The sequence below is a fragment of the Crocodylus porosus genome, unplaced genomic scaffold, assembly GCF_001723895.1.
Source record: "Crocodylus porosus isolate Cpor-Errol unplaced genomic scaffold, CroPor_comp1, whole genome shotgun sequence".
In the NCBI taxonomy this organism is placed as follows: domain Eukaryota; kingdom Metazoa; phylum Chordata; order Crocodylia; family Crocodylidae; genus Crocodylus; species Crocodylus porosus.
The window spans coordinates 64,248,991-64,272,888 of record NW_017728943.1 but is presented as its reverse complement, the minus strand read 5'-3'; the positions used below and the strand labels follow the sequence as shown (position 1 = coordinate 64,272,888).

General features: G+C 40.7%; 1 protein-coding gene across 1 annotated transcript in view; it reads left to right on the top strand.

Moving 5' to 3' along the window:
* Nucleotides 1-23,898, top strand: part of USH2A (usherin) — a 652,515-nt gene that overhangs the window by 588,642 nt on the left and 39,975 nt on the right. Inside the window, exons 61-63 of the mRNA XM_019549473.1 lie at nucleotides 8,185-8,412; nucleotides 9,176-10,695; nucleotides 14,674-14,995. Coding sequence (XP_019405018.1) covers nucleotides 8,185-8,412; nucleotides 9,176-10,695; nucleotides 14,674-14,995 — 2,070 coding nt within the window. The remainder of the gene's footprint in view (nucleotides 1-8,184; nucleotides 8,413-9,175; nucleotides 10,696-14,673; nucleotides 14,996-23,898) is intronic.

Sequence of the window (23,898 nt, the reverse complement as noted above, 5' to 3'; positions counted from 1 at the left end):
CTGAGGGATCTTCTGGAGTCAAAAACACCCCCCATGTTGCAAGGTGGTAGCATGGTGAACACCTGAATGTGCACTGTGTGGCACTGCAAATGGACCTGCAGCACCACATCTCACATAGCCATGCATGTCTGGATATGGCCTTAATGTTCTTCTACCATGGGGTGGAGTAGGGGGAATGGAGGGATTGTATGTAAATGTCTGTATTTAAAAAAATCAAGCTGAAAAGCAGAAGTTTCATTGTGTGGTATCATACAGATGCCCACATGTCCATGCATAAGATGAGAATTGATAAATCAAACCTGCACCAGCTGAGCATATGGAGTAAGTGGTAGATCTTCTCTGTGGACCAGCACTAGAGAAGGACACAGTGGGTTTCACATATATTTTCTTAGTAGCTAGAGATGGAAAAGAGAACTGGGTCAGAATGGATAGGAGTGGATAAGCATACTTTGGAGTTGTGGCACACTCAGTGTTTTGGGATTCTGCAAATTTTAGGTGCTGAAGTTGAAGAAGTTGCTACTAAGTCCAGTATAAAGGCTTAAAACTTGGCTAACTTTGGATGCATGTTTAAAGAAACACCACAAGACACATTCCTGACATAACTGCCCATTTTGTTTTGCCTTGTTTTTTATACTGAAGAGTAGTGCACTTTTTGTTAATTTCATATTAAGAAGTTGGTGAAGTATTGGGTTGAAACTGTAGAATTTCTGCTTGAGGCAGGTATCCAGCATAGAAAATTAAGCCAAACACTTTGGTTTGATGACAGTAAGCAAGTGAGAGAGTCTTAAACTGACAAAGGCCACATTAGCCTAAAGTAGACTCAGCCATAAATTGGACCCAGATTTTGCAACAATTTCCCCTGGTAGCACTGCTTGCAGTGAAGCAAACTGGAGATTCACCGAAGGTTTTATTTATATTAAAAATATTGACTAAAATCTTAAAATAAATAGCATAGTCAGTAACTTGGGCTTTGTCTTATTATTTATTTTATTTTGTTTCTTTTTACTAAAAATAGCCCCCACATTTTCAGGTTCTTATATACCATTGATTTTTGTATTGACAACATAACTCAATTGTAGGAGTGGTCAGGGGAAGATGAAAGTGTTAGAGCTTGATAAGGGGCACCTGGGACTTTTAGCACCCTAAATGGTGTGTGAGGCAGTTTGAGTCTGTAGGATGTATATATTAACTGGTTATCTCTATTAAATTGATCTTTAGTTAAATAATTACATTTTAAATAGTCACCTTCAGGTTACAGAATAAATGTAGTATGCTATTTACATTTTTCAGACCTATTGTTTTGGGCTTCCTGTAGAATTGGTAAAAATAAAGCTGACCAGAACTTTTTAGAAAGTTTTGATAAATAAAACTAAACCTGAAATATTTAGAAAAAATGGTCAGTTTTGAATGGTCTATTTCCCCAAGCATCTGTTTGGGGAAAATATATCAAAATGATTGTTCTTTGTTTCAGAAAACTCTTTTTTGACAATATTTCAAACTGTTGATGTTCAATTTCAAACTGTATGCTATTTCATTTTTATATTTTTATTATTCTTACATTACTTTGTGCCAAACCAGTAGTTGCAACACATATGCTATGCGACTACTATCACTAAGTCATAAAATAACATATTATAAAATTAAAAGGTAATAGCGAAGTTAAGCAAAACCTAAAGTGACTTCAAAAGAATCCCAAAATGAAATTTCATAATTCTGAAACAAAATTAAGAGAAAGAGACGAAGAATTTAATCATTATAGGAAAGATTGGGATTAAGGAGCTGAAAAATAAAAAAAGAAAAAGGAAAGATAGGCAGGAGTAAAATGGCAGAGACGAAGCATCTAGTGCCTTCAAAAAAAAAGAGTTTGGATTAGAAAAGTTGAAAGAAGTTAGGAAATGAGTTGAAGAGAAGGTGATGAGATCAGCCTAATATACACTGTAGGTGAGATTTTCAAAAATGCACTGAAAAAACAGAGCCCCATTGACTTTCAATGAGACTTGTCATTTTAAGTTCCTTATGTCTTTAAATTCCTTATGTCTTTACTGCATAGTTAATCCTGGTAATTGGCTCCTCGATGAGCCTAATCTGGATTAATGTGTTTCTACTCCTGTGCCCTTACTCATTCTGTACTTCCCATATGTATTTGAGACTGTATCTCATTTGTGCTGAGACATTTTTGGACTCTTTCCAAACAATGGTGTCATTTGTGGGGAACTTGTTTGCCCCAGTTGGGAAGTAGTAGGAGACTGTGGGAATAGTGTTGGAGGACTATCAACACTCAAGTGATTTTGCCACCATCTTTACTGCAGAGCAGGTGGAGTACAGCTTAAGTAAAGCAGGACCTGCCATCTAAGCCGCATTCCCTGCCACACAAGTGAACTCACCTCCAAGCCCTCAGGCATTCAGAGCCAACATTAGTAATCACCAGATTGCCATTTTTATATTGAAATCTGTCAAAGGGGACACATAAAAGCTTTTTTTTTTTTAAATTTTGGAGGTTCCTTTTGTGGAGATTTTTGGTACTGGAAAAGATGCCCCACACAAAATGAGCAAAAACTTCATGCCTGGAGATCCTTGCAGAGAACCTGTCCCTTCCACTGCCTCCAGGGATCCTTATCTTCCTTCCCAGCTGCATGGTAGTGTATCTTAAATGAATGTTTTCTCACAAGTGCATGTTCCCAAACTGCCAGATCAAAAGGAGGTTCTACAGAGTGGAAAGCTGGGTAAAAAAGGGATCATCAACATGATTCTCTACTGATCTCTAGAACAATGTTTAAAACATGAATTCCAGACCCTGTGGTGCTCCATGTGGGTCTGGGTTGGTAGGTGTGCGGGGTATCTGCTGCCACTTGGGTGAGCAGAATGTTTTACTCATAAAAGAAATGGGGGTGCTTTGGTGCCACTGAGGAGATTTAGGGGATTGTGCTTAGAAATGATCTGAGATTAATAATGGTATAGAAAAAAATTCTGAGGGATGAGGGGAAATCTGAGGAACATGAGAAAAAGTTTACTTATATGGTAAAAACTGTGTTAACCGGCACTTTATTAGCCAGAAAACTCTATTAACCATCATCCGAGCAACGCGGCAAAAGTGAAACCAGAAGTTCCCCTTCCGGGGGACTTCCCATTTCACTGCTGTGAGTTGAGTTTATCTTCGCCACTGTTTTGGTCCACGGCCCAGGGCAAAGCAGCCTGTGCGGGAAAAAGCAGCCTGCGCGGGGCCCCCCTCACTGTCCCCCAGCACACTGATGCCGGGGAGTGCACCAGACAGTGCACATTTGATTAACCAGAATATTTGATTAACCAGCATCCTCCGTTCCCGAGGGATGCCGGATAACAGAGCTTTTACTGTAGTACCCTATTTACCTGAATCCAAGATGTCTTCACATTTAAGACAACCCCTCAATAATTAGATTTCATATATGGAAAATGTATACATTTGTCATAATTTTCCGTGTATAGAATCTAATTGTTGGAGAGTTGTCTTAAATTCATCCCCTCCATCCCCCCTACATCAGGGAAAGCAGCAGCAGGGGGTATACAGTAAGAGAGCAGGCAACAGGTGGTAAACGCCCCCATGACTTGTCCCCCTAGCCATGCAGCAGTGGTGGCAGAGGTAGCAGTTTCACTATCTCAGGGTCACAACTGCTGCTGCTCATTGCTGTGTGGCCAAGCCAGAGCTGCCATGTGCTCCATGCCCTGTGAGAGTATGGAGCCAGAGCTGTGCTTGACAGCAACAGGATGGGGGCAGAAGCTGTTGGGGGCAGGCAGAGGAGGGGACAGGTCATGTGGCTGCTGCAGCTCTGACTCTGGCCCTGGCCTGGGTTTGGGGCTGTACTCAGAGCTGCAGCAGTTGCCTACCACCCCTCTGCTTTGTACTCAAATCCAGGATAAGGGGCTCTTTCCCTCATGTTATACAAGGGGGGAAGGATGCATTTTGGATTTGAGTAAACACAGTATATTGAAAGTGGAAGTATTCTTAACAGAGCTAGTCAATGACTTTGTTTTGATGAGTACCCTTAAATAAGTGATTCATATCCATGTTACCTGTACATTGGTTCTCATTAGCTATTATGTTTCCATACTATGACCTGAATACTGTCAAGGGGGTAAGCTTGGCTATCTTAAAATAGAGTAGAAAGCCAAAAGTTGACAAGATAGGAAATTGCTGGATCATCAGATCAATAGATTCAAAGATGACTAGGTTGTGTAGCTTTATGCAATTTAAACATTTGTGCAGGGAGTCTACCCACATGCAGTATTATTGACAGCTACAGATCAATGCTAATTTTTTATCATTTTCAACCTACAAAACCCTCTTGACCCTGTTGCCATCTTAGGGGCATTTCAAGTAGTCAAAAGCAATCAAAGTAGACAGTGTAAAATTGCCAGAGTTCTTAAGACTGAGTAATCTTGACCACCCCCAAGATCAAGCCTGCGAGGTTAGTTAAGGAAGCCAGGCGCATTGCATTCTGGATGCCACTGTCTTTCAGATGCATGAAAGAATATGTTAATTTGTTTCCAGACTTTAAGTGGCTTCATTGCTCATGAATTAAAAAATAAACAAACAAAAAAGGCAATCTGAAGTGAATCGACAAGGATAAATTATTCATGCCTCACATTCCCCTGTTTTATATTTTGAAAATGTGTTAAAACAGTGTTTTATTTTAAATAACTTTTCTTCGATCAGAATTTATGGTTGGAACAGTGAAAATCACTGGATGGAGTATTGTTAACTGTTTATGTTGAAACTTTCAGTATTACCAGTTGCTTCACAGAACAAATTGAAAGATGAATTCTCTTGGAGTAGCTGTCGTAGCTGAGACAGGATGTGGTTGGTGGCCGTAGAGACCAAAGGTCACCCTCCCTTTTGGAAGATGAGGCTCTGGACTTCTGGGTGCACAGCAGAATGTGATTGGCTAGGCTTTACAGCAGGCTTTCAGTTCTGTGTTAAGGCATGTTTGGATGAAAAATCATATCACCATTAAGTATATTTTCTCATTGCTTCAGTGCAAAGAATAACAATGTCCCTGTCCTAAAGAGCTTTCAGTACTCGCACTTGCAAATATACACAGGTGACTCTCCTGACATGAGTTTGTCCAAAAGGAAAACTGCTCAAGTGCATGCAGTTAATCACACACCTAAGTGCTTGCAGGATTGAGCCTAAATTAATGATAGACTGAGTGAGAATAATGGACAATAAGGGGCAAATATAGAAAAAAGGAGAAAAGTTACAGTCGTCATCAGGCTTCATGAATCCTCAGTTTCATGTGTCAACTTCTTGTTTTGATGAACGATTTAATGTATTTGTTTTTACTCGTAAATGAATTCCTTCTTATTGGCAACACAGAAGTAGTGGCTATCCAGGAGGTGTTGGAATGCATGTGATTGGGAAACTATTCTGTGAAATAGTCTTGATCCTGCAATCAGACTCGTAGATATGAATCCTGACAATAATATGGAAGTCCATTTAAGCTGAGTGAGTTCTGAATGGTCAAAGGGGTTTGTCCATGTGGATCAGATTGAAAAAAATGAGGTGGAGCCAGAGATGAAAAGGGTAGAAATGATGGGAACCCCTGTTTTTGATTTTAAGAAATAGTTCATTTTTCTATCCCCAAAGGTCCCAGGGGTGCTTTTTGTAAGCAATAGGTCCATTGCAGTAGAATTAGAAACCAAAAATCACACAGGAAAACGTTCAACGTTAGTAAGTAAAGGCATATGCACTGTGACTTTTTAGACAGCCTCTGAAGTTATTCAAGGACAGTTATGTGTGGACGGGGGAGTCCTACTGCATGTTCTGGAAGAACTTCCCCCAACCATTTTTTTTTTTTAATATTATGTGTAAACTAATTGCTCTTCAAGAAGGGCTTGTAGGAGCCAGAGATAAAAATCATCCCTGGAAGGAATAGTTTAGCAGTCTCCATAGGACAGGAGGAACAGCAGACAAGGAAATCCTTCCATCCTTGTTTCAATTCCAAAACTGGTGAGGACTAAAAATAATTAAATGATGGGGTTTTAGCAGGAAAAATATAGGATATTCTTAAAATGATGCAATTTTTTTTTTTATGAAAGAAAAATCTTTGTCTTGTAGGATTGTCTTCACTGGAACCCATCCCTTGATTGCACAGGCTTACAAGAAACAGGGCCATTGATTTTTTACAATCCTTATCGTTCTGTATTTGTACTTTCCACAAGCCTTTGTGTAACAATTGAGAGGCAATAATTTAAAGTCATGTGCTTTCTCCCTCCTTTCCCCACCCCCAAAGCATGGAATGTAAATTTTAGGCTTTTAAAAGTTCTATTTTTAAAGCCTAATAGATAACTGTCCTCGTAAAAACTATTAATACAGACCACAGCCAATTGTAAAGCTAATTTTAATCATGTTTTGTGCCAGCATAATTTCTGATGCCAGATTTTTATGCCAAGCATGAACTTCAATTTGAGCTCTGTACTTTAACCTGAAGTTCATAATTTTGCATTGGGCTGTATAGGTTTTTGGCTGTGGCAGTTTGAATGCTTCCACTTTCAAGGATCTAAGCCATAAATGTTTATTAAAAGAATCTATAATGAAATCAGTTTTGTTATTTTTTTAATGGCTGCCTTGAGTATGTTGGATGACTGAATGCAGGTTGTTAATCATTAAGTACTCATGTTACAAAAAGTGTTTGATAGTATTGCCATCTAGGGGCTGAACTAAATTCTCCATACTGAAATAAACTGTAATTGAACAGGTGCTGCTATTGACAATATACATATGTTTTTGCTTTATAGCCCACATGCTTTCCATGTTTCTTATGACAAAAGATATCTCTAAATGTCCCAGAGCAGCCAACACTTTTTTATATATAATCTGTTCGAGGTGATTACTATTTGCATTTCAGCTTATGCTTTTTTGGCAGAGATGATCAGGAATTCCTAACAAAGAATTATACTTTTTTGCATTATTAATCTTGCTAGTGTTTGCCCTGTTTAACAGAAAAAGCAATCATTTATCAGAAAAGTATGTTTATAATCTGTACTTGTGGCATCTTCAGATTTAATATTCATAATGGTCATTCAAATTCTTTGCTATATTTATCTAAAAGACTAACTCATTGTTGTGGGGAAATAACTATTTAAATATTCATGATCTAACTTTTAATATTTTAAAAAAGAAATTAATACTTCTGTAAAATTTGTTGCAGAGTCTGGTAGCTTAACAAATGTTTAAATATTAAACAATTCAAAGTGTTAGCATTTAGCAACTTAATATGACTTATTGAAACAGGGAAATTGACTTCAGCCATTTTTTCCGACATAAAGAAAACTGAATTCCCTGATTCCTGTTCCTGACATCCACCTCCTTAATGAAAAAGCACAAACAAAAATGTAATGAAATATACGTGTGATCAATGGAACCCATCCTGTTCCCCTGATGAAGTTGATCTAAAACCCTTTGTGCCAAACTCTATTGGTCCTTCTGTTTATTTCTCCCTGTCTTTTTGTTGAAGTGGTGTTGAAACTGGTATTTGTATGTCTCTATGCTATCAATAGTTTTAAGAAAAGATGAAAGCCTATGTTGGATAACAATTGAGTCATAATGGATTATGGTGGCTATTTTACTCAAAGTCTAGTGGCAATTTAACCATGAGGATGGTTGATTTATTTTATATCTGTAGACAAAATTCTGATGTGAATCCAGATTATGTCACTTTAATTTTCTAGAATATACAGGAAGGAGCATGATTTCTGTATAGAAGATATAAGGTGTGGGAAGCACAGTCTCACTGAGATGTGTTACAAAGACCCCTAAGGACTGATCTATCAAAGAACTACAGAGCCTGGTCCTGACACAGGGAAGCATTTAGGCACGTGCTTCCTAACTTGGGACGACTCATTTCTTTGAAGTAAAGCAAATGCTTAAGTGCTTTGCTAAATGAGAACCAAGGGCTCAGTACCTCAGAGAGCTAAGCCCCAAAGGTTCACCTTGAAGATCAATTCCCTGCAAAGTGCAAGGGTTTTTATTCAAGGTTCAGCTATAGTACTGCATCCAAAGGGAGGCTGGAAGTTAGATGGGGTGCTCTGTGGAAAGATTAGGACAACTTCACAGCCAGGAGCCAGTTCTCCAGTGCAATGCTGACATAAACCAAAAACACTGATTGTCGTTGTAACTAAAGAGGAAAATAAGCTGTATTTTTGTTATAGGGAACAAACCATCAGGCTCATTTGTTTGGACTGAAACCATTTACAGCATACCATATTTGTGTCGTGGCTATGAACAATGCTGGCCAAGTTTCAAGCCCCTGGACTTCTGTGCACACACTGGAAGCTTCACCAAGTGGCCTCAGTAACTTCACTGTGGAGAAGAAAGAGAATGGCAGAGCATTGTTACTGAAATGGTCACCGCCTTCCACACCGAATGGAGTAATTAAGGTAATCTTCAACTTGAACCCATATTTTACAAATACAATATGATACAAGGAATATATGAGTGCCTGTTATTTGCTGGGTCTACACAATTCAGGTTTTTTTGTTATTATACAGCTATAAATATCAAGAACACCAGAGTAATCCTACCCTTCAAAAATGCAGGAGGGAATTTTTAAGGGTATTTTTCAAGCCTAGTGAATTGAGTATTTTGCTTTAATGGAACAGTGTCTACTTAAAGGATACTTCCAGGTTGATTTAGCCTTATTTCTTACATTAGATTTTGCTAAAATAAAGTTTCAGAAAACCGAGGGCCTGTGAACTTGTGGCCATTTTTGAAAAAAAAATGTTTTTGTTTCAATGTAAATATTCACTACAGGGTTTGTAACCAAGAGAATGTCATTTTTTAAATTTTTGTCAATTCAGGAGAGCCAGGAAATGAAACTAAAGTAAATAGAAAGTAAATAGAATGAGAAGTGTTACTGACCTAGATTGTTTTCAATGCCCATAATGAATTAAATGCAAAAAGCAACAAATCAGCATTAATCATGAAAAGTAGAGTAAAACATTCTTTTAGCTTTAAGCATCTAAGATATTATTAATAAAACACAAATAAGGAAATTAGGTTCTAAGTCATAAGGTAATAATCCTTATTTAGTTATGAAGATTAAAGGTTGTGAATAACTAAATATCTCTCCTAGAATTCATTTGCAAATTTTGCAAGTGATTTGTTTTCTTTTTCTTTCTATTTTTTAATTTTGTTTTGCAGAACTACAATATTTTAAATGATGAAAATCTGGAATATAGTGGTTTATCTCGTCAATTCCTCTTTAGACGCCTTGAGCCTTTCACTCTGTATACTCTAGCACTTGAGGCTTGCACTGTGGCAGGTTGCACTCGCTCTTCACCCCAGCCAATCCAAACAGATGAAGCCCCTCCTGCGTCTCAGCTGGCACCTGTAATCCAGTCAGTTAATGCTACCAACATTGAACTGAGTTGGTCTGAGCCAATTAATCCAAATGGAAAAATAATTCACTATGAAGTTATTCACAGATGCACAAAAGAAAATGCTTCAGGGAACAGAGCAACAACAGTAGAAGAGAAAATTGTTTTCACAGAATATAACGTTGGACGTAATACATTTATATATAATGATAAAGGTTTACAGCCGTGGACAAGGTACGAATATAAAATACGTGTCTGGAATTCAGCAGGTTATGCTGACAGCTCTTGGTCAGTGGCAAAGACCAGTCAAGCTGCCCCTAAAGGTCTTGCTGCACCTAGATTATACCATGTGGCACATAACCCCAATAAAGTGCTCATTTCATGGGTCTCCCCAGAAGAGCCCAATGGTGTTCTCCAGTCATACAGGCTACAAAGAAATGATACTCTCTACCCTTTCAGCTTTGATGCTAAAACTTTCAACTATACAGAGGAAGACTTACTGCCATACTCAGTGTACAGTTATGCTGTAGTTGCCTGTACAATGGAAGGCTGTTCGACCAGTGAACTAGCCAGAATACAAACTCTTGAGGCAGCTCCAGCATTAGTGAATCCCCCATCCCTGCAGGCCATCAGTGCCACTCAGATCAGTGCATCTTGGTCACCACCCCAGGTTCAAAATGGAGAAATCACTAAATATATCTTGAAATTAAACAATGAAGAGTATTTTATTGGAAAGAGTTTACTCAGTTTATTGATTTCAAACCTACAGCCTTACACACAGTATGATTTCAGCCTGGTTGTCTGTACTAATGGAGGCTGCACATCTAGTAAAACCCACTCTGTTTCGACAATGGAAGCAGCTCCATTAAATATGGAGGCTCCAAAGTTGCTGGTCACAGGATCAGAGTCAATAGAAATCTCCTGGAAAAACCCAGTTAATCCTAATGGTAAAATTACAAATTATGAGCTGAGGAGAGATGGAGTTCTTATTTATTCAGGTCTGGAAACTCGATACCTTGACTTTGCATTGACACCAGGTGTGGAATATAGCTATGCTGTAACTGCAGATAATAGTCAAGGAAGCGCAACCAGCCCATCAACCAAAATTAGAACCAACCCATCTGCTCCATCTGGAATGTTACCTCCTAGACTGAGGGCATGGGCCCCCAAGGAGATTTTGGTGGCATGGGATGCTCCTGCAAAAGTCAATGGTGAAATAAAAAATTACACAATCTCCATTCGGGAGCCTGCTGAAACAGGAAAGAAAACTGTTCACTTTGATTTGTCTCATGTTTCTTTTGCAAGACAGTCCTACATTGCAACAGAATTAAAACCCTATCATAGGTAAGTTCCAGATTTTTAATTTGATGAATGAATGTCACCAGGTAATTACTAGGTTTTTGAGACTTGTTGATACTTAAACCTCCTCAAAAGACTGTTTTGTTTTCTACTAAAAATGAACGCAGATGGGAGGGGAGGAACATATCACATCTGTTCGGTTAAACAAACATACCCATGGAGTCTCAGTTCCTAACGTCCATTGTAAAAGAAGAACACCTTAATTTTTTTATAACATCAGCCTATTTTATGACTGTCTTGGAAAGTATGCAAGGTGAGTCCAGGGTGTAAGCAAGGCTAGGGCCAAACTGAGCTTGTAGACTCAGAAGCTTACAGCCTTGTCCAGTCCTACAATTTTGCAAGTTGACTATATTGTAGAAGAAATGTAGCTTTGTTTTATAAAGCAGGAAAATAATGCAGCTACGATTTGTGGCCAGCTCATTCCCACTGTAATGAATTTAAGGTCAATAAATGAATTTTGTGTGCCCTTGTTGCCAAGTAAGCTGACAGCATGCTGGGCTGCATTAGTAGGAGAGTTGCCAGCTGATCAAGGGAAGTGATTATTCCCTTCTATTCAGTACTGATGAGGCCACATCTGGAGTCCAGTTTTGAGCCCCCCACTACAGAAAGGACGTGGACAAATTTGAGAGAATCAAACAGAGGGCAACAAAAATCATTAGGGGACTGGGACACATGACTTCTGAGGAGAGGCTGAGGAAACTGGGCTTACTGAGTCTAGAGAAGAGAAGACTGAGGGGAGATTTGATAGCAGCCTTTACCTACCTGAAGAGGGGTTCAAAAGAGGCTGGATCTAGACTGTTCTCAGTGGTGGATGACAGAACAAGGAGCAATGGTCTTGAGTTTCAGAAAGGAAAGTTTAGGTTGGATATTAGGAAAAACTTTCTGACTAGGAGGGTGGTGAAGCAACAGAACAGGTTATCTAGAGATGTGGTGGAATCTCCATCCTTGGAGGTTTTTAAGTCCAGCAAAGCCTTGGCTGGGATGATCTAGCTGGGGCTGGTCTTGCTTTGAGCAGGGGGTTGAACTAGATGACCTCCTGAGGTCCCTCCCAACCCCGATTTTCTTTGCTTCTATGATTCCAATTTGTCTTTTTACACTTTATTTAGAATTTTAAGCTATCCTACTCAAGTCCCTGTAAAACTGTTAATACAAAAGCTGGGTGGGTCCTCCTTCCTCCTTCTCTCTGCCTTTTTCTGATTTGAACCCCCTCTCCACATTACATCTATTACTCAATTATTTGTTAATTCTACAATAAATTTTAAATGGCTACATGTGCATATTACCTATCATGCTTTAAAAAGGTCCAACCAACTATCAAGTTATTGGTTAAAAATGTGTAATAACTTTATAGCTCAGGGGCAGGCAAAGTCCAGCCTGTGGGCTGGATCAGGCTCACGGCAGACTCCAGTCCCAGCAGCCCCTGCCCATGTTGCTGTGGGTCAGTTTCTATGGAGACCCCAGGAACAGTGGAGCTGTGGCAGCATGGGGCCAGGGTTTCCATAGAGGCCAGCCCCAGCAGAGCTGGCAAAGTGTGCAGCAGGGCAGCGAGCTGCTCCAGGGCCAGGATCCTGCAACAGTGACAGCATGGTCCAGAGCTGGGGCAGAGCTGCGGTCCACTGCCTGCATACCCCAGGCAGGGGCATGCAGGCAGTGGATTGCGGCTCTGCACCAGTCTGGACCATGCTGCCACTGCTGCAAGATCTCGGCCCTGTCCCCAGAGCAGTGCCCTACCCAGGCGCATGCCCTGCCCATGCTGCTGGGGCTGGTCTCTCTCCATGGAAACCTTGGCCCCATGCTGTAACTGGTCTGCTGCTGCTGGGGTCTCCATGGAAATGAGCTGCAGCAATGTGGGCAGGGTCGGCTGGGAAATGGAGTCCAGCCGCCAGCCAGATCTGCCATGTTGCCCAGCTCTGTTGTAGCTGGTTTCTATCCAGGTTTAATTTGCATGTGTAGATAGTTCTGTGGTTAGGAGACTGAAGCCAATGTGGTCTCCCAGCCACAGGGGTGACGAAGCACTTCAGGCAGTGGCTGGGAGACTGCATCCGGGAGATTGCAGCCACTGTGATCTCCCAGCTATGGAGCTCTCCATGCACCCCCACAGCTGGGAGACTGCAGCAGTACCCCAAAATTGCGGGGGCTGATTGTTCCATGCCTGAAGGAACTCTTGGTCCTGGCTGTGTATGGGGCTCAGCTGGGACCAAGAGCCCTGTCAGGTACAGGACATTTGGTCTTGGTTGTGCATAATCCCCATGGCTGGGAGCCACATCAGTAATGGGGGCTCCCAGCTGCAGGAGCCTGCTTCTTGCCCAATGCAGGGGGAGCCCAACTCTGGGCTCCCCCTACACTAACAGTAAGATGCAATTGGATCTAATGTGCAATTGCACATTCATCCTTCTTGCCATTCATGTGTGGAACGGCAGGAGGTGTGATTGTGTGGATCGTGCATTAGATCCAGTCATACTTTTTACTGCATGTGTAGAGAAGGCCTCAGCCTTTAAGGATAAGACAATGATGCTAAAAAACTGGATGTATTTATTGATTTTTCAGGAACGGCAGAATAGAATAGCACTCAGGAACTTAAGCTTACTTAGGGTACTTTTACACATGCTTTAATGCATTCTGATTAGAATGCGTCAGAGCAGATTTGATTAATCCACCATCCTGCAGCATCTCATGTATTCAGTGTCCCCACATTTCAAAATGGAGGCAAACGCACTTTAACTAAAACTTGTTGAACAAGCTTTAGTTAAAACACCCCCACTGCCATTTTGAAATTCGGGATGCTGAATAGTATACATGAGATGCTGCAGGTGGTTTAATTAGAACGGCTCCCAAGAGCCACTCTAATTAAAACACCTCTTTCCACCCACCGCTGCGGAGCACATGCACAGATGCTCTTAGATGCCTAATAGGTGGAGCAGGATCTGGCTCTTGATCTTCTCTTAGTATTAACACTGATATATAAAAAAATGAAACTAAGGCTTCATCAGTCTATAATTTCTTGGAAGCTTTGGGTTTTTGTTTTAACCTAAGTGTTTCAACTGCACCTCTCCTGGACTGTGTTAGAACATCCAGAAGCCAAATGCTAATAAATCCATTTTATTATATAGCATACTTTCACTCTGGCCCTCTGTACCAAAAGAAAGATCTTTTTGGCCAGCATTAGCTCAGTTATGTGCTGGTTTATCAATCATGAAGATGCCTCAACTCCAGCCAGGAAAATTTTAACTCAATCATTTATTTTTGTCTTAGAGTTGATCTCCTGCCTTTTGGAGTGTTGAAGGAGTATATCTCTATTTGATTTACATTTTCCTTTCTTTTTCTATCTGTTTGTATTTTTGATATTGTACACAACTGATCATTTACAAAATAGCTTTCAGTCAGCCTCAGAAATTTGTCCTCTCAGCACCATTTACCTATCAGCATATGCTCAGTGAAACCTGTCACCACCAACCCCCACTATACAAACTTGGATGCAGGGGAATTAGAATCCAAATTCTGCCTGATTCAGGCAAGTGGAGTGGAAGATTTCTGTGTTCCTTGGAAACACTTTTGTCTTTTGAGCCTGGATGAATAAAGAATTGGAATACAAAATCCATAGAACTCCTCTGGCAAGCACTTGTGTTTTGTTTAATAGAAAGTAAAGGTAGAATATATGTAGACTCACTATAAAAGAAATGTAAACACTACTGCATCACATTTTTATTAATAATAATGTTGCTATCCAATGACTCTTACTTGTATGTGTAGACCCACTGGGATAAATGAGATTGCTTATGTCACTTTGTGAGATCAGACTCATGTTGACCATTTTAATGTGAATTCTTTTCTTCTTCAAATATATGAAGGCCAAAAAAAAAAAGGGATTTCAGTCACTTTCTCAACACTTTCTAATCTTATGTATTGTAGATATGTACGTGAACAATGTTTATATGGATTGCTTTCTTATTTGTGTTCCCAAAGGTATGAAGTACAAATTCAAGCTTGCACATTGCTGGGATGTGCTTCCAGTGAGTGGGCATCCACACAGACTCTGGAAGCCCCCCCTGAACTGCAGCCTGCCCCTCTCATAGAAGTACAAATGAGCCCTGATGGACTCCAGTCAGTCTGTTCTGTTCTGTGGACAGGCCCACAACAACAGAATGGGAAGATTTTATATTACGAGCTTTACAGAAGACTAGCCACTCATACGCACATAAATTTAGACCTGGTACTTATCTATAATGGGTCTTCAACCTCCTGCAAAGATGTCAGTTTGCTGCCTTACACTGAATATGAATACCAGGTATGAAATGGGATAAGTAAGCAAATGGGTATGTACAGTAATGGTTTGAATTTCAGTACCTAAAGTAATAAGATTTCATATTCATTAAAAAATAGCCTTTTCAAAAAGATTTTCAAATTCGCTCTATATCATTTAAAAATTGGTTCTACAGAAATAATTAGTGCAAATTTGTTTTAAATAGTTGAGATCTTGGAGATAAGTCTTCCAGGAGTAAATTCGTTCAAGATTCAATTTGCTTAAACATAATCATTCATTCCAGTAACCAGAGTTACTGCACGGTAGCATCACTGAATGGCTTTTTCATGACACGGACTGTGCAGTAGCCCGAGACATTGTGCTTGCTGCCATATGACACTATTGCATAGTAGTGATGGGCCCCTGCGCAGTTGGTGTCTTGTGTAGGTGTGGCCACAGTGTCCTAGGGTATATGAGTTTCTTCGGTCTGTGGTTGTTTTTTGTTAATGTCAGACTCAAACAGTACTGCTTAATATTTCTCCATTAAACAGAACTACTAATAAGCGTGGCCTATATTTGATCTCAAATATATGTATAGACTGCATAGCAATTTATAATTTTCTGAAATTCAGATCATGTTTTTATGTGATACTGGGCACATCTAAACAAGATGTTTACTGTGTGGTTAACTAATTAGTTGCACAGTAAACATCTCAGAGTCTATATGTGCACCCCTATTAGACTAGAGTAAAATAACTTACTCTGCAGCAGGATTGTACTTGTAAATACAAGTAGATATGGGCTGGCTGGGTCATGAAGGTGCTACAGTGTGAGTGTTGCCTACTGGCTAGCCCTGTGCTTAAGGTCCCTTGTGCCCCACACAGCCCCTCCACAGCATGTTGAGCCAGGCGGAGCAGCCCCAGGCTAGCAGGATGACCCCCAGAGCCCCCAGCCAGCCAGGGCTGCTCCAACTCAATCTCGTGCTATGCATGAATAAACTGAAGCCTCATTGTTGAACTGTTCTGGGTTTTCTTTCCTTTGCATATGAATGCCCTTTTAACATACCAGCTCCTTTTGCATCTGTGTTCCACAACCAACACAGTGCTGTTCTTGCTGGATTGGTCTTGTATCAAGTTATTTCTTAGCTACAGGACTGCACAAGCAGTACAATTTATTGAAGGAGTCCCTGACCAGATACTAAGACCTAAAGGAAGAAGACGCTTGATCCTCCTTTTTATGGAGCTTTTGAACACGTTAACAATGCCTTCATGCCTTGTCCAACTGTGCCACTGTGAAGTATACCCAACTTACTTGCTTCACTTTCCATGCACCAATTCCCCAAAATGAAGTAGCATAACCATCTTAGAGCAGCTCCAAGTATGTGTCCAGAGACTTTCTTCAACTGCCCATCACAGGTGTGCTTAGTGGTAGACGCTCAAGACTCCTTTAAGGCAGTAGAGCTTCCTTCCTAGGATCTCATGCATGTGAAGCAAGAGCAGGTGGATGGAGAGTGTTTCATCATGGTGCTCCCTGGCACAGCATAGAAGTAGTCTAGGCAGGTGCACAAGCCCCTAGTGGTTCCAGTTTGTGCAAAGAAAGGATTCTACAGGGGCAATGTCAAAACTAATGGAAACTGAAATGTTGATAGAAAAAATACTGACTGCCAAGTTTTGAAAGAACATTGTTTACAACTTGATTATGATTATTTTTTTTCTCCTGATGCAGACTTAGAGGAGTATTCCTAGGTGACCACAGAATGAAGGATAGAATAGTTTGCATTATTTTTTTTTCTGAGGAAATTGTATGACATCTCTGGGTTTCCTTTTATGGATGATGAGTCTCCAATGACTTGATTTCCCTCAGTTACTAATAATATAGCTTCTTCCTTAAATTTCAGTGAACTTAGTAGGACAAAGGATTCTTTCCAGAATAGAAAACACCACTTAGAGAATGGAAAACTTTTCACACTTAAAATACTTGAGTGACTTATTTTTCAGCAATTCTTTTGTGGCCAAAACTGTTAAACCTTTTCTGGTAATAGCATATGTTAGGGTGAAATATTTGTGTTTCAAGTATTTTTGGGGTAGCGTAAGAGTGATGTATCTGTGATGGTCCAGAAACCATGTGAGAGGCAAGGGGATTTCTAAGGGCGATATATTTTACTGGGCCAACTATGTAGTTGGAATAAAATTAGACAGGCTTTCAAATGCAAGTGTGTGTGGGGATACATGTATGTTTCAGGAGTGGGGGTGGGAGGAAGAAGGAAGAGGAATTACAAGGGGAACAAGCCCTTTTTACTCACTGAAATTCTCCCTCAGCTGAAAAGAGGTAGTTCTGTATTTTTAAGCAAAAAGTCCAAAGCTCTGTTTCTCATGCTACAGGTTAGCTGATTACAGTGTTGCCTATGTTTTTGCAGCCATAAATTTATGAAAATGACATCTCCGGGGATTTTTTTTTCAAATAACTCTGGTTCTACAGTGATTAACCTCACCCACAGTAGTTGGCCATGACTTTCTAAATCTTAGGGATCTGGGCATTTTAAGTTCCAAAGCTTTTATTAGAAATTTGTGGATGTGTGCTGTGTTCTTACTTGCACCAGCCTTTAATTACCTGATATCTCAATCAGTGTAGCTTTCTGATGTTTATTCCTAGCAAAGTCCATTTTGAGTCAAGGTTTTTAATGATTTATTGATGATGTCTGACTTAGGTTGTCTGCCTGTTCTAATTCTTCTACACTAAAATGCTGCATTTGAGGTAGGTAGAAACTATCTGTTGTTTTAGTTCCACTCAGTAGCTGAACTACACTATTCTGACAGCAACACAAATCTGTTTTGCTCCTTCCCAGCTATCAGCTATATATTTGTTTTCAGTGAGAGGAGGGTGTGTGTGTGTGTGTGTGTGTGTGTGTGTGTGTGAGTGAGTGTGAGAGAGAGAGAGAGAGAGAGAGAGAGATTGAAAGTGTTCTTCTTCTGCTGATGTCATTTGTGGCATCCCTCCGGGATCTGTTCTTAGGCCCTCCATTGTTGACAAGTTATATGTTGCCTGTGAGACAAGTTATTCATAAGTATAGGGCTTGGCTTTCGCTATTATGCTGATGAAACCTAGATTTATATTTCACTTAAGCTCAATATTGATTCTGCTGTCTCTGTATTGGAGGCTTGTTTGCTGGACATAAAACTTGAAATGCAACTAAATTTCCTCCAGCTGAATGCAGATAACATCCAAGTGCTGTGACTGGGCCCTTTGCAGCATTTTTAGAAATGTCAGTTATCAAGATTTAGTTTGATGGGTAGAACATTAACATCAAATCTGTGCCCAGAAATTTTGGTATCATTCTTTTCTTGGTATGTTTTAATGGAAACACAAGTAACTGCCTGTCAGCCCAGCAGATTAGAGCAGGTCAAAGGTAACATCTTCAAAATTTCCTAAGAGCCAGATGACAAGGGACCTTCAGGTGCCTTGGTCTGGGGATGGAAGTTACTCACCTGAGGTAGGCACCTGGATACCCTATACAGTGAAAGAAGGAGAGTTAGGCATCTAAGAAAGGCCACTGAGATAGCCAGTGGGAAACACTGAGGAGAGGGGCAAATCTGAAACCCTACCATTTGCCTGAAGACTGGCACTGTACCTGTGCCAAACCAATGTTTCACACCTCCCATGAGAGTGCCCTAACCCCCAAGCTGAGCTTTGCCAGGAGGAGCACCTTTCTGTGAAAACTGAATGACTGCAGCCAACAAAAGCAAGATTCATGGAGTCAGAAGGAGAACAAGAAAGTGAAGGAGCATGATTCTGTAACCTGGTGGAGAAAGCAGTTATCTGGGAGGTGAGACCCTGGTTCTGGTCCCTGCTCTGGGACTGTTTATAGCATTTGTATTACAATTATTCCATGTCAGGAGCAGGGACCAAGTATACCCTGATTCCCAGCAAGGCAAGTTAGCTCACGTGATATATAGTTTCTGCAAGCTAAGATACCTCTCCACAATACTATATTGCCCTTTGTAGATATACCCATGAGGCCAGCTTTTTAACAGTATTTAAGTGCCAGAAGGTATAGATTGGCATGCAATGGGATTTTTCTAAGCAACCTATATTGCTGACTTGCAATGATTTCCTCGGGAGTTGAGTACTTAGGATTGTGAAAATCCTAGGCACCTCTTTGAACACAATGTGTTCAACAATCTGGTCGTTTGAAGATTTGTACTACAGATCTTCAGCTGGTATAAATCAATGTAACTTTGAGGTCTTCAGTAAAGCTCCCCTGATTTACAGCAACCAAGGATCTGGCTAGCCCTGTTTAGTTTCCAGGTGTAGTCTCTGCTTCCTGGGCCCTTTCACTGGAAACAACACACACAGGCCCTTGGGAGTAGACAGTGTAATGTTGCTTTATAACAGCCCATATGGCCAATCTAAAAGCCACAATGATGGGACCGTCTTGTTTTCCTCAGCTGAAGGACAGTCCCTTTGACTAGGGCAGTTAAGAGGCTGAGTTGGCAAAACAAAAATGAAGATTGCATATAATGTAATCTTTTTTCTCCCTACATCAAAATGGACATGGGATTAACTACCTTGGCTAAGCCAAATCAGGTTGAATATCCAGGACAGAAAACAGGGGACTTCTTTTTTTCTTGTGCTCTCCAAGTTAATGTTTCCTTCTGAATTAGGGATGCAGCCCCATGTAAATATTGCCTGGCAGGAAAGGTGATGGAAAGGTGATGTAGCCCTTTCTAGGGGTCTTAACCCCAGGATTTGTAGCTGTACTCTGTGAGGATTGTATGGAGGTGTTTGGAAGTGGGAAGATCTGGGACTGCGAAGACCCATGAGCCTGCCCCCTTCACCAGTGCAGGAGGTGAAGCTGTCACATCCATCCCTGACTCAGGACTGGCCAGTTTTACTTACAATCCTTCACTAAGGCTTAGTGAAGGGTTCAGGAAATACAGTTGGAGAGATACCTGCAAAAGTGGTGAAGGGAGTTTCAAGTGCTGCTTTTAAGACAGAAACAGTTTATATTCCCAACATTTGGGGGGTATAATGTTACTAATATGCTGAGCCCTGCTATATAAAATGAAGAGCACTTGATTCTTTTTTGTTGCCTTGAGAAATAAAAGCTATATTCTTTGTTTGATGACCTGCCTGATAAATTACTGGCTCATCTCTTGGTGGTAGCATTTTAGCTGTTGACAAACAACTAAGTGACTGTTGCAGCTTAAAAGGCAGTGTGGGGGGGGGGAGGGGAGGCAGGGGGCGGCAAGGGAAGGAGAAGGCAAAGGAAAGAGATGTTCCTTTCACTGGCCAGAAATGGTTTTTCACTCATTTAAAATAATCTTTATTGTTCATTTACATCTCTTTACTTCCCATCCCTTTACTTCCTACACTTTCACCTAATATTTTTCCTCCTTTCCTTACAAAGCTATGTGACAAAATGTGAAGACATAGCTCTTTCTTTCCTTCTTTTGCTCCCTTGCCCAAGGTCCTCTCTTTTCCTCCTTTAATTTCAATCAAAATGGAAGCTTTTGTTACCAGGTTTTTCCTGTATTCCACGATCCATTTGAATAGGGTATTTGGTATTTCAGCAATATGGTTTCTGATCTCATATTCAATTGGAGTTCAGAAGTGCATGCAAATGGTTAAACAACTGCAACAAAAAGCCAGTGATATAATTCTAAAGGTTTAGTTCTGGTTTTAAGGAAAAATTAGGTCATATTTAATGTCACTGGATGGATCAGTTTACCTCTTCTCTTGATTCATGGGTCTATGGCAGAAATTTAGCTTTTGCACAACAGATCATCTAATTTAGAGGTGAACTGAAGGAGTAATGATTATGGGCCAGATTCTGATCCTAGATAAAATACATTTTAAAAAATGTTTCTTCATTTCAGATACCTCTTTTGGCAATGAGTATGTCCCTTGTGGGGTGTGCACTTAGGAATAAGAGGCATTTTTGCCTCATGCATTTCCACATTTGGAAACCTCCTCCATATGCCACTGCATGTCCATGGCAACATCATCCCAAAGGCAGGCCCACAGGCAAACTGTTTATCAATCAAGAATAGAGTTTTATTCATTAAACTAAATAACAGTATTGTTTCAGATTTATTAGCTTCCCACATTAGCTGTGAACCTGTTAAGGCACAGCTCTGGCAAAACCTTCTTTGGTATATTGAGATTCTGACATATTCAAAAGTCATGACAAGCTATCCTTTAAAAAGACATTAGTGTGAGTACCATGGGAAAATATACTCAAGGGCTGTAGATGAATTGATATGATTTCCTTGATTGTATCTTTTTATTTATGAGGCATAATTTATGAGCACTGAAAAGCAAACTAAAATGAGTGATGACTAACTACAGCCAAAGTAATAAATCAGCAGCAGCGAAAGAAGTGGTGATTTTGATCGAATCTATTGAATTAGCTGTTGCCCTTAGCCATTACAGGTATTGGAAAGACCTTTTAATATCTGCTTATCTCTCTCTTGGGAATATGATAACTATCTCATTATATACCCATAGGAAACAAATTATTAAATTGTCTTGCTTTCAGAGTTATACCTGCTTACATCTCCTATTAATTATCGGTCCAATAGTGCATTATGTGAGATGAGCTTCGGTTGCATGTTCACACCACTGTTTTTAATCCCCAAATTGTTGCTGTCACGATGCTTTTTCACAGTAATGGTTTAGCACCTTATGACTGTTAATGTTTTAATAGTGAAGCTAGATAGTGGGGTTTAGAGGATCAAAGTAGGGTTAACACAAATTTAGAATATGCACCATCACACCAGTTGAAGTCAAAAGAAACACAGCTGAAAATTAGGTGTCTTCAAGGTGTCCAAAATAAAGCACTGAAAAAGTAAGAAGCCCAAATCAGCAGCTGTTTCTGAACACCTTGGCCTAAGCATGAACCTGCTCCTTTCAAATTCAAAGTGTGTGTTAAACATGGATCCTGTAAGAGTAAAGCTTGGATAATGTGTCTTTTCTGTCTATGGAAACCTTGTAGCACATGAGGGTAGGATGGAGGGCAAGAATTCAGAGCAGCTCTGAAAGGGGCCTTTGTATGTAAGTTGACTTACAGGTACTAAATAACCTGTTGCAGAGAAATATTGAGGGGACTTACACTAGAACGCTTAGATCCATATTCATGCAGAATCAGTGGCTGGAAACTGGGTAAAAAGCAGTAACTGTTTAATAGCATCCTGGACGTCTATAGAAGGGATACACTGATGTCCTGTAGTAAGTAGGAGGGTGCTTTCCCCACTTTTTAGATTGTACAGGATTTGAAAATTTCTCCCCTACTGAAAAGATAGCTAAAGGATTTTGCTAGTTCTGTTGTATATACATGAGCACTGTTTATTAAAAGGCATCCCAGACCTCTAGAAACACTCTACTTAGGTCCTTAACTCTTTAGCAATGGTAAATCAATTTTCCCCACTACTGACTGCTACACTGAAGGATTCATGAGTGCTTAGCATAAGGCAATTTCAGCTTCAATAGTTAGCTTTTGCTAGGCAGAGTTTGTCACAAGCCATATGGACATCTGCATCTGACTTCATCAAGTTAGTTGGGAATATCTATTGCATTGTCAGGTCCGTGCCTTGGGAGGGCCGAGGAGCAGAGTGTTCATCTGTGCTGGTGCTCTTAAATATCTTTGCTTTCTCAAGTTCAGAAACCTCTGTTCTGACAGCAGGGCTTTGGATATTAGGCCCTTGTTTTGGGGTGCTAAGGTCCCTAAAGCCAGGCATACCTGTAAATATGGGTGGATCCAGGATTTTGTAAAGGGGAAGTGTGGGAGTAGCAATTGGTGCTTCAGGAGTGGCTGCACCCCTGCTCCCAACTCTCCCTCCCCATCCCCCGCCCATGGGTGAGCAGACCATGCCTTGGGAGAAGCAGCAGGGACCTTTTGCTTTCAGTTACCAAATCAAGTAAGAATCTCCTCCCACTCTCGGCACCCCCTTCCCTTCCTGTGCTGCTATCCTAGGAGTGGGGGAAGCTTCAAAACTGCTCTTGCCTCATTCCAGCCAGGCTGCGCAGGAAGCCAGGCTCAGTCAGGGACAGCAACAGCCTTGGCAGACAGTGTCAGGTGTATTTCCCCCTTATTGAGCCTACTCCCAGACTGGCAGGAAACAGGTAGGAAGGGGGAGTCCACCTTCCACCACCACTGTCCCTGGTTGAGTGTCTCCTCAGGCAGCCCAGCTGGACTAAGACGGGTGGCTCAAGAGCTCCCTCCACCCCCGGGTTAGATGGGGATAGCAGCATGGGCAAGTGGGGAGGTGGGGAATAGGAGGGGGAGAGATGTGTCACTGAGAATGGAGGGGAAGGAAGAGGGTGACATTCTTACCTGATTTGGGGATTTTAAAAAGTCCCTGGCTGCTGCTCCCATGGTGTGGTCTGAAAAGAAAGAGAGGGGAGGGAGCCAGCTGCACTACTGCATCCGCTCTGGATCCACCCCTGCCTGTAGATCTCTAGCTGTAACTGTTTTAGCAAGTGTCCCTCTAGTGATGGAGGGAAAAGAAAGTTTTTCCAGTCTTTTAAACTACATTCATTATGAGCTGACAAATCAAGACCTGATGCAGATGAGAATATTTAATAGTGCCCTTATTACTGAAGGAAGATTTAAACTGTGAAAAGACCACACACTTGTTAAAAAGGAAGGAGGCTACTAAGGGACAGACTTGTTATAACATGAAGTCTATGATGCCCCCTTTTTAGCCCATCCTAACTTGTAGCATGGGGGACTGTGATGATTGTATAGAACCATAGTCTGGTGCTCTGAGTTCACTTCCAAATTGTATCACAACCTTCTTGAGTGACCTTGGGCAAGTCAGTAGAGTGCTCTGTGCCTAAATTCCCCATCTGTAAAACAAGTTTAATAATAATATCTCACCTCATAAGGGTGCTGTGATATGCTCAAGTTATGCAATAATAGGATGATCCTATAATAACCAATTAAGTGC